Source organism: Toxotes jaculatrix, chromosome 7 (genome assembly GCF_017976425.1).
Source record: "Toxotes jaculatrix isolate fToxJac2 chromosome 7, fToxJac2.pri, whole genome shotgun sequence".
Taxonomy (NCBI): Eukaryota; Metazoa; Chordata; class Actinopteri; family Toxotidae; genus Toxotes; species Toxotes jaculatrix.
In genome coordinates, this window is record NC_054400.1 from 7,551 (window position 1) to 20,751 (window position 13,201).

Below are 13,201 nucleotides of genomic sequence, written 5' to 3' on the forward strand. Positions count from 1 at the left end.
AAACCTCATGGCAAGCAAGGACATTCTGGCATTTACTAAACTGGCAGAAAAAAACCTTGAACTTGCCATCCGTGACCTCAGGACAGACCCCAGCAACCTGCGCTACCTGGCCCAAACTGTTGGTCTGTTGGTGGGGGCCATGGCTGGCACCACGGGCCACAGGAAGTGTGTCTTCCTGGGCATGACAGCAAACGACGTGTCGAAAGCCCAGCCATATAAAAAGAGCTTCGCAATCAGGGTGAGTTGATGTAAGTTTTATGACGTAGAAAACTTGGAACATATAGTGCCTTTTCCGGAAATTGAACTCACCCACCCTTCACTCCTTACCTCTATCCCCTCGGTCAGGCGGCTGCCCTGGGCATGTCTCTTTGGTACTTACCGCACGCTGGTCCATTTCCTGGAACTTGAACTCACCCACCCTTCACTCCTTACCTCTATCCCCTCGGTCAAGCGGCTGCCCTGGGCATGTCTCTTTGGTACTTACCGCACGCTGGTCCATTTCCTGGAACTTGAACTCACCCACCCTTCACTCCTTACCTCTATCCCCTCGGCCAAGCGGCTGCCCTGGGCATGTCTCTTTGGTACTTACCGCACGCTGGTCCATTTCCTGGAACTTGAACTCACCCACCCTTCACTCCTTACCTCTATCCCCTCGGTCAAGCGGCTGCCCTGGGCATGTCTCTTTGGTACTTACCGCACGCTGGTCCATTTCCTGGAACTTGAACTCACCCACCCTTCACTCCTTACCTCTATCCCCTCGGCCAAGCGGCTGCCCTGGGCATGTCTCTTTGGTACTTACCGCACGCTGGTCCATTTCCTGGAACTTGAACTCACCCACCCTTCACTCCTTACCTCTATCCCCTCGGCCAAGCGGCTGCCCTGGGCATGTCTCTTTGGTACTTACCGCACGCTGGTCCATTTCCTGGAACTTGAACTCACCCACCCTTCACTCCTTACCTCTATCCCCTCGGTCAAGCGGCTGCCCTGGGCATGTCTCTTTGGTACTTACCGCACGCTGGTCCATTTCCTGGAACTTGAACTCACCCACCCTTCACTCCTTACCTCTATCCCCTCGGTCAAGCGGCTGCCCTGGGCATGTCTCTTTGGTACTTACCGCACGCTGGTCCATTTCCTGGAACTTGAACTCACCCACCCTTCACTCCTTACCTCTATCCCCTCGGTCAAGCGGCTGCCCTGGGCATGTCTCTTTGGTACTTACCGCACGCTGGTCCATTTCCTGGAACTTGAACTCACCCACCCTTCACTCCTTACCTCTATCCCCTCGGTCAAGCGGCTGCCCTGGGCATGTCTCTTTGGTACTTACCGCACGCTGGTCCATTTCCTGGAACTTGAACTCACCCACCCTTCACTCCTTACCTCTATCCCCTCGGTCAAGCAGCTGTCCAATTCCAGGAAAGTGAAACTTACCCGCCGTTCGCTCCTAACGTTTGCCCTCTGTCAGGCAACTGTGCTGGGCATCCGTCTGAGGTACTTACCGCATGGTGGTCCAATTCCAGGACAGGCGCTTGACTGAGGGTTAGGTTTAGGAGTGAACGGTGGGTAACACCGTTCACATCCTAAACCTAACCCTCAGTCAAGCGCCTGTCCTGGGCATGTGTCTGAGGTACTTACCGCATGGAAGTCCAATTCCAGGACAGGCGCTTGACTGAGGGTTAGGTTTAGGAGTGAACGGTGTTACCCACCGTTCACTCCTAAACCTAACCCTCAGTCAAGCGCCTGTCCTGGGCATGTGTCTGAGGTACTTACCGCATGGAAGTCCAATTCCAGGACAGGCGCTTGACTGAGGGTTAGGTTTAGGAGTGAAGGGTGTTACCCACCCTTCACTCCTAAACCTAACCCTCAGTCAAGCGCCTGTCCTGGGCATGTGTCTGAGGTACTTACCGCATGGAGGTCCAATTCCAGGAAAGTGAAACTTACCCGCCGTTCGCTCCCAACGTTTGCCCTCTGTCAGGCAACTGTGCCTGGCATCCGTCTGAGGTACTTACCGTACGCTGGTCCATTTCCTGGAACTTGAACTCACCCACCCTTCACTCCTTACCTCTATCCCCTCGGTCAAGCAGCTGCCCTGGGCATGTCCCTTTGGTACTTACCATCAACTTACCATCCAGCCACAAATTTTCCCCTCAGCCAAAACTTTTAAAACTTTTTTTCTACTTTTTACTTTCACAGGTTGCGGATCACAAGACAGTCGAGACGTTCGGCCCGGCAATAGTGACTGTCACTAAAGCCATGATGGCACACCTGAAGGCCTTTGGCCGCGTGAGGCCACTCCTGCCCGGCTTCAAAAGACAACCAAAGACCTTTTTCTTTACCCATTCTGGTAAAGAAATGGAAAAAATGGGTGTCTATTTCACCAAAGCGTGGAAGAGCTTTGGTCTTCCGGGGGCCCCGACCCTTCAAGATGTCCGTACTGCGATATCAACATGGGTGTGTTACTTTTATCAATAGTGCCTATTCCATAACAATGACATGAGCCTATGTGTGTCCCGTTATATGTATATATACGCCTTTGAAAGTGGTGATGATGTTCACCTACTCTCCTACAGGTTGATAGCTCTCTGACCTCTGAGGAGACAGAGAGAGTGAATCGCAGCATGTGTCACGACCCCCAAACAGCCCGCAAATTCTATGTGGTCAGCCCAGAAGCCACAGCAAAGCAGGGACGGTCAGTTAGACTGCAAATCCTGCGGTCCTTAATAGATGCTGTCCACCGGCCAGTGACAGTACAAGGTCAGTCTTATAGAGTGTGTAATGATAGCTCTATAGCTATTGCATATTCTTGCTATCTAGTCCTAAACTAAATGTACCTAACCTAACTCGCTTTCTTTCAAAATCATCAGGAGTGGAGAGCCAGGAGCAGGAGGAGGAGGAGGGAGGAGGAGCCCCTAACCCTGAGGCCTCCCCTGCGGAGAGTCAGGAGGAGGAAGGGGAGGAGGAGCAGGAGCAGGAGCAGCAGCAGCAGCAGCAGCAGCAGCAGCAGCAGCAGCAGCAGGAGGAGGAGCAGCAGCAGCAGCAGCAGCAGCAGCAGCAGGAGGAGGAGGAGCAGCAGCAGCAGCAGCAGCAGCAGCAGCAGCAGCAGCAGCAGGAGGAGGAAGAACATTTCCAGCAGGGGGACTCTGAGGTGGAGGGCCAGGAGGAAGAGGGGAAGAGGGTGGAGGACACTGCTGAGGCTACACCTGGGGGGTGGGGACAGCCTGCAGATCTGGAGGAAGTAAGACGCCAACTGGCGTCGACTTCAGATGAGGAGGACGTTATGGAGGTGGCCCCGGGCCCCTCAAGAAAGACAAACACATCCTCCAGTAGCGAGGCATCAGAGACTGATGGTACCAGCAGTGAGGCCTCAGAGGGAGAGGACACACGCAGCGAGGTGTCGGAGTCATGCTCTGAGGATGGCTCATTTGATCACGATGAGGTGATGGACTCCGAAGCGGAAGAGTCTCCGTAAAACTAATCATGTTCTTTGTTCTTGTAATCATGCTACCTTTGTTGTACTGTTGTCTTATCACATTATATTTTGTTCTAATAAAAGACTGTTTCTAATATTAATGGTTCATTTTTTAGAATAATCAAAAGACAAACACTTACTTACCGCATGGTGGTCCAATTCCAGGACAGGTGCTTGACTGAGGGTTAGGTTTAGGAGTGAACGGTGTTACCCACCCTTCACTCCTAAACCTAACCCTCGGTCAAGCACCTGTCCTGGGCATGTGTCTGAGGTACTTACCGCATGGAGGTCCAATTCCAGGAAAGTGAAACTTACCCACCGCTCGCTCCTAACGTTTGCCCTCTGTCAGGCAACTGTGCTGGGCATCCGTCTGAGGTACGTACCGCATGGTGGTCCAATTCCAGGAAAGTGAAACTTACCCACCGTTCGCTCCTAACGTTTGCCCTCTGTCAGGCAACTGTGCTGGGCATCCGTCTGAGGTACGTACCGCATGGTGGTCCAATTCCAGGAAAGTGAAACTTACCCACCGTTCGCTCCTAACGTTTGCCCTCTGTCAGGCAACTGTGCTGGGCATCCGTCTGAGGTACGAACCGCATGGTGGTCCAATTCCAGGAAAGTGAAACTTACCCACCGTTCGCTCCTAACGTTTGCCCTCTGTCAGGCAACTGTGCTGGGCATCCGCCTGAGGTACTTACCGCATGGTGGTCCAATTCCAGGACAGGTGCTTGACTGAGGGTTAGGTTTAGGAGTGAACGGTGTTACCCACCCTTCGCTCCTAAACCTAACCCTCGGTCAAGCACCTGTCCTGGGCATGTGTCTGAGGTACTTACCGCATGGAGGTCCAATTCCAGGAAAGTGAAACTTACCCGCCGTTCGCTCCTAACGTTTGCCCTCTGTCAGGCAACTGTGCTGGGCATCCGCCTGAGGTACTTACCGCATGGTGGTCCAATTCCAGGACAGGTGCTTGACTGGGGGTTAGGTTTAGGAGTGAATGGTGTTACCCACCCTTCACTCCTGGACTTCCAGGGGGATCATGCAGCCAGGGACCTTTTATGGACAGATTGTGTCCATGGAGCTCCAGGATCATGGGGGACCATGCTGGGGACTTTACCCGGGGATGGGTGCCTCATCCTGGGCATAACATCTTGCCAAAGAACCCCGCACTTCCAGGGGGACCATGCTGGGGACTCTACCCAGGATGGGTGCCTCATCCTGGGCATAACATCCTGCCAAAGTCCCGTACGTCCAAGATCCTCCAGAACCTGCCTCTCCATTGGTTCCTGTGTACCCACACTTAAGCACCCCTCCACGGGCTATACCCCTAATCCCAGGCCCCTGGAAGTTCGTGCCCCTGGTACTCCTGTGGAACTCTGTGCCCCTGGTACTCCTGTGGGACTTAGTGACCCTGGTACTCCTGTGGAAGTTCATGCCCCTGGTACACCTGTGGAACTTAGTGACCCTGGTACTCCTGTGGAACTTAGTGACCCTGGTACTCCTGTGGAACTTAGTGACCCTGGTACTCCTGTGGAACTTAGTGATCCTGGTACTCCTGTGGGACTTAGTGCCCCTGGTACTCCTGTAGAACTTAGTGTCCCTGGTACTCCTGTGGAACTTTGTGTCCCTGGTACTCCTGTGGGACTTAGTGCCCCTGGACGTTCCTGCCCCTGGTACTCCTGTGGAACTTAGTGCCCCTGGTACTCCAGATGACTTCCAGAGGTACCATGCTGTAGGTAACTGTACTGGGCATGTCTTTGGTACTTACCCCATGGAGGTCCCATTCCAGGAACATGAACTGACCCAACGTTCTCCCTAAATTTTTCACCTCTCTCAATAAACTATCCTTGGCATGTGTCTTAGGTACTTACCGTATGGAAGTCCAATTCCAGGAAAGTGAAACTTACCCGCTGTTGGCTCCTAACGTTTGCCCTCTGTCAGGCAACTTTACTGGACATGTGTCTAAGGTACTTACCGCATGGAGGTCCATTTCCTGGACAGGTGCTGGACTGAGGGTTAGGGTTAGGAGTGAATGGTGGGTAACACCATTCACTCCCAAACCTAACCCTCAGTCCAGCACCTGTCCTGGGCATGTGTCTAAGGTACTTACCGTGTGTAGGTCCAATTTCTGGAACGTGAAACTTACCCACCGTTCGCTCCTAAACCTAACCGTCAGTCAAGCACCTGTCCTGGGCATGCGTCTGAGGCACTTACCGCATGGAGGTCCAATTCCAGGAAAGTGAAACTTACCCACCGTTCACTCCTAAACCTAACCCTCAGTCAAGCACCTGTCCTGGCTAAGTGTCTGAGGTACTTACCGCATGGATGTCCAATTCCAGGAACGTGAACTTACCCTCTTTTCACTCCTAAACCTAACCCTCAGTCAAGCAACTGTCTTGGGCATCTTTCTGAGGTACTTACCGCATGGAGGTCCAATTCCAGGAAAGTGAAAATTACCCACCGTTCACTCCTAAACCTAACCCTCAGTCAAGCGCCTGTCCTGGGCATGTGTCTGAGGTACTTACCGCGTGGAGGTCCGATTCCAGGAAAGTGAAACTTACCCGCAGTTCGCTCCTAAACCTAACCCTCAGTCAAGCAACTGTCCTGGGCATGTGTTTGAGGTACTTACCGCATGGAGGTCCAATTCCAGGAACGTGAACTTACACGCCTTTCCCTCCTAAACCTAACCCTCAGTCAAGCAACTGTCCTGGGCATGTGTCTGAGGTACTTACCGCATGGAGTTCAAATTCCGGGAACTTGAAACTTACCAGCCGTTCGCTCCTAACCCTAACCCTCAGTCAAGCAACTGTCCTGGGCATGTGTCTGAGGTACTTACCGCATGGAGGTCTTAATCCAGGAACATGACCTTACCGCCCATTCTCTCCTAAACTTTGCCCTCCGTCAGGCAACTGTCCTGGGCATGTGTCTGAAGTACTTACCGCGTGGTGGTCCGATTCCAGGAAAATTACCTTACCGCCCATTCTCTCCTAAACTTTGCCCTCTGTCAGGCACCTGTCCTGGGCATGTGCCTGGGGCACTTACCGCATGGAGGTCCAATTCCAGGAATAAGTCTTATGATGTATGATGTAAAAAAAAAAACCTGGAAAAAGACACTGGGTCTCTGTAATTACCAAACGATTTTTATTTTCAGATATACATATCCAAATACAAACATTACTGTTTTTCTATCATAATGCGAATTCGGTTTCGAACATTTTCAACAGATAGGTTCATTCTGCTACATAGCCGTAGGACTTCTGGGTTTTTATCCAGGACATGTTTGATTCTTTTCTTCGTGATGAGTTTTTTCTGGATGTCCTTTTGGAACAGAAGCCTGAGCATAGCGAGGAATTCTGGTGTAAAGTTGAGTGCTCTTCGTCGACCCTGAAGACATGAAAATATAAGAAGGTTACCACTTTTACAACCATTATTAGAGTTCATATGCTATTTCCATTCTCCCATCTCTACTTACACAAGTGTTGATCCTTTCGGGAAGTGGTGGTTGTTTGTTAGGTCTGTTTTTTCTCCCTGCCTGAAGTCCATGCGTACTTTTACGCTTTTCTTTTGGAACTTTCTGGTTGACCTTTTGGAGTTTGTCCTTCTGGGGGTTTTTTTTCTTCTTCTTCTGCTTCTGCTTCTTCATCCTCCTCCTTTTCCCAGACTGGGGAGTGGTGGTGGTGGTGGTGGTGGTGGTTGTGGTATCACCAGCCTAAGGAAACAGTATGTTATATTTTTTGAATTAAGAAATATTGCATTTCCCTATATTACACTGACTAAAGCACTTCCAGGAATTCTACTCACCACGTTCGATATCCCGGGGAGGACATCCCGTATTAGGAGCGAGACACGTTGTTCCAGGATCTCTTCCTCGTAATCGCTGTCAGTGAAGTTCAACTACACAATAACAACATAGAAAATATAAAACATGGATATGGATCATCACTTCCACAATGTCGACGTGGACTTTCTGGATATCGCCCTAGACTTAACACTTCCAACATATAGCCACAGGCCTCGTTGCCTATGGTGGACAAGCACAACGGCGAAGGAAAATCCCAGGAATTTACCTTGCGCCTCGCTTTCCCCTGCCGCAGTTGCCTCTGGCCGCACTGAGTCTCTGAATCAATCTTGTTCCACATAGTCGCCTTCCTGAAGGTCATCTGTGGGAAACACGCGTATTTATAAGTTAGGGATCCAATGACGTCACCATGCAACAGCCAATCGCTTTAAACACCATATCGTGGACTTCCGCTTCGACAAAAGCACGCCCACCAAAGAAAAAAAATCCAGGATTTCACACCCTACTGTGAAGCGCTTGACGCTTGGAACATGGAATTCCACAATTTCAACGGTCAAACCCAGCATTTCTATTGGCTCTTGGAATTACTTGTGGGCGTGGCCTTTTCCGAGCAAGAAGTATATAAGAAGAAGCGATTCCGGCTGCCAGACAGACACTACCATGTACCGGCTTGCCTTCCAACTTTTGAACATCATGCTGACATCTAAGACGCTTGACATCCACACCAGGAACAACAAGATTTTGGAGACGGCTGAGGGAGAGAATGCGAAGCTCTACTGCGACTTCACCGCTGCCCCGGAGGATGAAGGAAATTTGGAGATCGAATGGAGCGTGAAGTCCGTACGCCACCCACTGGACACGGCAGAGATCATCTTGTATACGGCCGGCCAGATCTACGACCAGCTCTATGAACCTCTAAAGGGCAGAGTCTACTTCCATTCAGTGGACCCTGCGAAAGGAGATGGTGCCATTCATCTTTCACTATTGACTCACAGAGACACCGGCATCTACAAGTGCCAGGTTAAGAAGGCTCCAGGCCTCCGGAGCATCAAGACAGTCCTCAGAGTGCTCAAACGGCCATCAAAGCCCAGGTGTTACTACACTGAAGGGGTCGGAGAGTTTGGCAAGACCAAAGTGCTACACTGCAGATCTCAGGAAGGGGCTGCACCTATCCAGTACCAATGGTCAAGAACACCACCCTTGAAACTGCCCACCTCGGCGGTGATGGATCGGATGGCAGGCACACTCACCTTGCGAGATTCCCGTGAGAGCAACACAGGAACTTACAAGTGCAGTGCAATTAATCGTGTTGGTGGGGAGGAGTGCTTCCTGGAAATGAACCTACCAGATTCTCCATTGGTCGGCATGATTGCTGGAGCTGTAACAGGCAGCCTGATCGGCGTCGTGGTCATCGCTTCCATCACATGCTTCATTGTACGTCAGCGACAGCGTCGGGACCCAGAAACCTCCAACGAGATTGTGGAAGATGCAAGTCCCCCACCACCCCGCAGGAGAAGTCATCCAACATGCCGCAAGGAGGACACAACAACAGTAATTGAGATGTCAAGAGCCACTCCTGTGTAAACACAGTCACCAAGCATTCTGTAAACACAATTAAAGAATAAAGTGTGTGGAAAAAAAAAAAAAAATTAAAAGAAAAAAAAAAAAATAATAATAATATAATATATAAAAGAAAATAAGCATGAAAAACAGACATCAGTCTCGGGCAGGTGTCTTTGGTACTTACGGCATGGAGGTCCAATTCCAGGAACGTGACCTTACCCACCCTTCACTCCCAACCTCTATCCCCTCAGTATAGCAACTCTCCTGGGCATGTGTCTTTGGTACTTACGGCATGGAGGTCCAATTCCAGGAACGTGACCTTACCCACCCTTCACTCCCAACCTCTATCCCCTCAGTCAAGCAACTCTCCCGGGCATGCGTCTCTTGCACTTACCGCATGGAGGTCCATTTCCTGGAACTTGAACTCACCCGCCCTTCACTCCCAACCTCTATCCCCTCAGTATAGCAACTCTCCTGGGCATGTGTCTTTGGTACTTACCGCATGGAAGCCCATTTCCTGGAACTTGAACTCACCCGCCCTTCACTCCTTACCTCTATCCCCTCGGTCAAGCAGCTGTCCTGGGCATCTGTCTCTTGCACTTACCGCATGGAGGTCCATTTCCTGGAACTTGAACTCACCCGCCCTTCACTCCCAACCTCTATCCCCTTAGTCAAGCAACTGTCCTGGGCATGTGACTTTGGTACTTATCGCATGTTGGTCAATTTCCAGGAAAGTGAAACTTACCCGCCGTTCGCTCCTAACCTTTTCCCTCTCTCAGGCAACTATCCTGGATATGTGTCTGAGGTACTCGGGGATGGGTGCCTCATCCTGGCCATAACGTCCTGCCAAAGAGGCCTGGACTTCCAGGGGGGACCATGCAGGAGCCTAACCCAGGAATGGGTGCCTCATCCTGGCCATAACGTCCTGCCTAACTACCATGACTTCCAGGGGGACTCTCCAGAACCAGCCTCTCCATTGGTGCCCGGGTACCCACACTTAAGCACCCCTCCACGGGCTACACCCCTAATCCCAGGCCCCTGGAAGTTCGTGCCCCTGGTACTCCTGTGGAACTCTGTGCCCCTGGTACTCCTGTGGAACTCAGTGCCCCTGGTACTCCTGTGGAACTCTGTTCCCCTGGTACTCCTGTGGAACTCTGTGCCCCTGGTACTCCTGTAGAACTATGTGCCCCTGGTACTCCTGTGGAACTCAGTACCCATGGTACTCCTGTGGAACTCAGTGCCCCTGGTACTCCTGTGGAACTCAGTGCCCCTGGTACTCATGTGGAACTCAGTACCCCTGGTACTCCTGTGGAACTCTGTGCCCCTGGTACTCCTGTGGAACTCTGTGCCCCTGGTACTCCTGTGGAACTCTGTGCCCCTGGTACTCTGGTACCCTGGTGCCATGCTGGAGGCAACTGTCCTGGGCATGTGTCTTTGGTACTTAACGCATGGAGGTCTAATTCCAGGAACGTGAACTTACCCTATATTCACTCCTAAACCTAACCCTCAGTCAAGCACCTGTCCTGGCTAAGTGTCTGAGGTACTTACCGCATGGATGTCCAATTCCAGGAACGTGAACTTACCCACCGTTCACTCCTAAACCTAACCCTCAGTCAAGCACCTGTCCCGGGCATGTGTCTGAGGTACTTACCGCATGAAGGTCCAATTCCAGGAACGTGAACTTACCCTATATTCACTCCTAAACCTAACCCTCAGTCAAGCACCTGTCCTGGGCATGTGTCTGAGGTACTTACCGCATGAAGGTCCAATTCCAGGAACGTGAACTTACCCTATATTCACTCCTAAACCTAACCCTCAGTCAAGCACCTGTCCTGGGCATGTGTCTGAGGTACTTACCGCATGGATGTCCATTTCCAGGAACGTGAACTTACCCTCTTTTCACTCCTAAACCTAACCCTAAGTCAAGCAACTGTCCTGGGCAAGTGTCTGAGGTACTTACCGCATGATTGTCCAATTCCAGGAAAGTGAAACATACCCACCGTTCACTCCTAAACCAAAACCCTCAGTCAAGCACCTGTCCTGGGCATGTGTCTGAGGTACTTACCGCATGAAGGTCCAATTCCAGGAACGTGAACTTACCCTATATTCACTCCTAAACCTAACCCTCAGTCAAGCACCCGTCCTGGGCATGTGTCTGAGGTACTTACCGCATGAAGGTCCAATTCCAGGAACGTGAACTTACCCTATATTCACTCCTAAACCTAACCCTCAGTCAAGCACCTGTCCTGGGCATGTGTCTGAGGTACTTACCGCATGAAGGTCCAATTCCAGGAACGTGAACTTACCCTATATTCACTCCTAAACTTAACCGTCAGTCAAGCACCTGTCCTGGCTAAGTGTCTGAGGTACTTACCGCATGGATGTCCAATTCCAGGAACGTGAACTTACCCACCGTTCACTCCTAAACCTAACCCTCAGTCAAGCAACTGTCCTGGGCATGTGTCTTTGATACTTACCGCATGGAGATCCCTTTCCTGGACAGGTGCTTGACTGAGGGTTAGGTTTAGGAGCGAACGGTGGGTAACACTATAACAGGTGCTTGACTGAGGGTTAGGTTTAGGAGTGAATGGTGGGTAACACCATTCAACCCTAAACCTAACCCTCAGTCAAGCACCTGTCCTGGGCACGTGTCTTTGATACTTACCACATGGAGGTCTAATTCCAGGAACGTGAACTTACCCACCGTTCACTCCTAAACCTAACCCTCAGTCAAGCAACTGTCCTGGGCATGTGTCTGAGGTACTTACCGCATGAAGGTCCAATTCCAGGAACGTGAACTTACCCTATATTCACTCCTAAACCTAACCGTCAGTCAAGCACCTGTCCTGGCTAAGTGTCTGAGGTACTTACCGCATGGAGGTCCAATTCCAGGAACGTGAACTTACCCACCGTTCGCTCCTAAACCTGACCCTCAGTCAAGCAACTGTCCTGGGCATGTGTCTTTGATACTTACCGCATGGAGGTATAATTCCAGGAACGTGAAACTTACCCGCCGTTCGCTCCTAAACCTAACCCTCAGTCTAGCGCCTGCCCCGGGCACGTCTCTGAGGTACTTACCGCATGGAAGTCCAATTCCAGGAAAGTGAGACTTACCCGCCGTTCGCTCCTAACCCTAACCCTCAGTCGAGCGCCTGTCCCGGGCACGTCTCTGAGGTACTTACCGCATGGAGGTCCAATTCCAGGAAAGTGAGACTTACCCGCCGTTCGCTCCTAACCCTAACCCTCAGTCGAGCGCCTGTCCCGGGCACGTCTCTGAGGTACTTACCGCATGGAGGTCCAATTCCAGGAAAGTGAAACTTACCCGCCGTTCGCTCCTAAACCTAACCCTCAGTCGAGCGCCTGTCCCGGGCACGTCTCTGAGGTACTTACCGCGTGGGATTTGGAAAAAGGTATAATTCCTGGAATTCGGCAACAGAGAAACAGCGACACCTGGTGGCCGTTTGGCGCAATCGCCGCGGGCGAAAGTCCGTCCTTTGACGTTGGAATGCAACGGAATGAGGCCTAGCACATTAGCTAACCGCCGAAAATTAGCTGGCGCCCACATACACAATCATTGAAAGTCCGTTCCGCCATGTCGACACTGTTCCGCAAAGGGCGCCTCAAACTCCTAACCCTAACCCTAACCCTAACCCTAACCCTGGTTTTCATCCCCTTAACCCTAACCCTAACCCTAACCCTATTGTTTTATGCCTAGTCCTAATTATAACCCTAACCTTAACATCACTGGAGATTTGATTGGAAACCCTCATTTTGCCTAACCCTAACTATTAGTTTTATGCCCAAACCTAATTTTAATCCTAACCCTAACATCACAGTTAATTTGGCCCTAACCCTAACCCCCCATAACTTTATATCCAAATTTAATTAAAGCCCTAACCCTAACCATAATTTTAAATAGTAATTTTGATTGTAATATACCTTTAAACCCTTATTTATATTTTATATTTTGTATTTTGAGTTTAAATAGTAATTTTGGTTGTAATTTACCTTTAATTTTTGCTTTAGAATTGAAAAATACATTAAAACCTATTGGGATTCGGTAAATATAGGGTTAACGAAAAAGACGATTGAAAAAAACAAAAAGACGATTGAAAAAACTAAAAAGACGATCGAAAAACTAAAACATTTAGAAGCTTGTAACTTAGGAAAGGGAGGGTATATAAGGGAGGGACTTAAGAATTGGCTCATTCTTGCTTTGACTTTCAAAGGGGAAACATCTCTTGCAGTCAGACAGCAGCTCTTTTGTTTTCACACGTGCCCAGCCTGAAGAAGACCGATTGACGGTCGAAACGTCGCGTTAGGCACGTGATTTTGTATTTGGCCATTTGATTTATTGATTTTGTTTGATTTTTTGATTT

General features: G+C 50.4%; 1 protein-coding gene across 1 annotated transcript; it reads left to right on the forward strand.

Annotated features, from left to right (window-relative positions):
* Nucleotides 1-7,919: 7,919 nt before the first annotated feature.
* On the forward strand, nt 7,920-8,843 carry LOC121184299 (coxsackievirus and adenovirus receptor homolog). Its single transcript, XM_041041897.1, has one exon. The coding sequence runs from the start codon at nt 7,920-7,922 to the stop codon at nt 8,841-8,843; it is 924 nt and encodes a 307-aa protein (XP_040897831.1).
* Nucleotides 8,844-13,201: the final 4,358 nt, after the last annotated feature.

What these genes read in the sequence shown, in the direction of transcription:
- LOC121184299 (XM_041041897.1), top strand. Translation starts at nt 7,920, where the DNA reads ATGTACCGGCTTGCCTTCCAACTTTTGAACATCATGCTGACATCTAAG.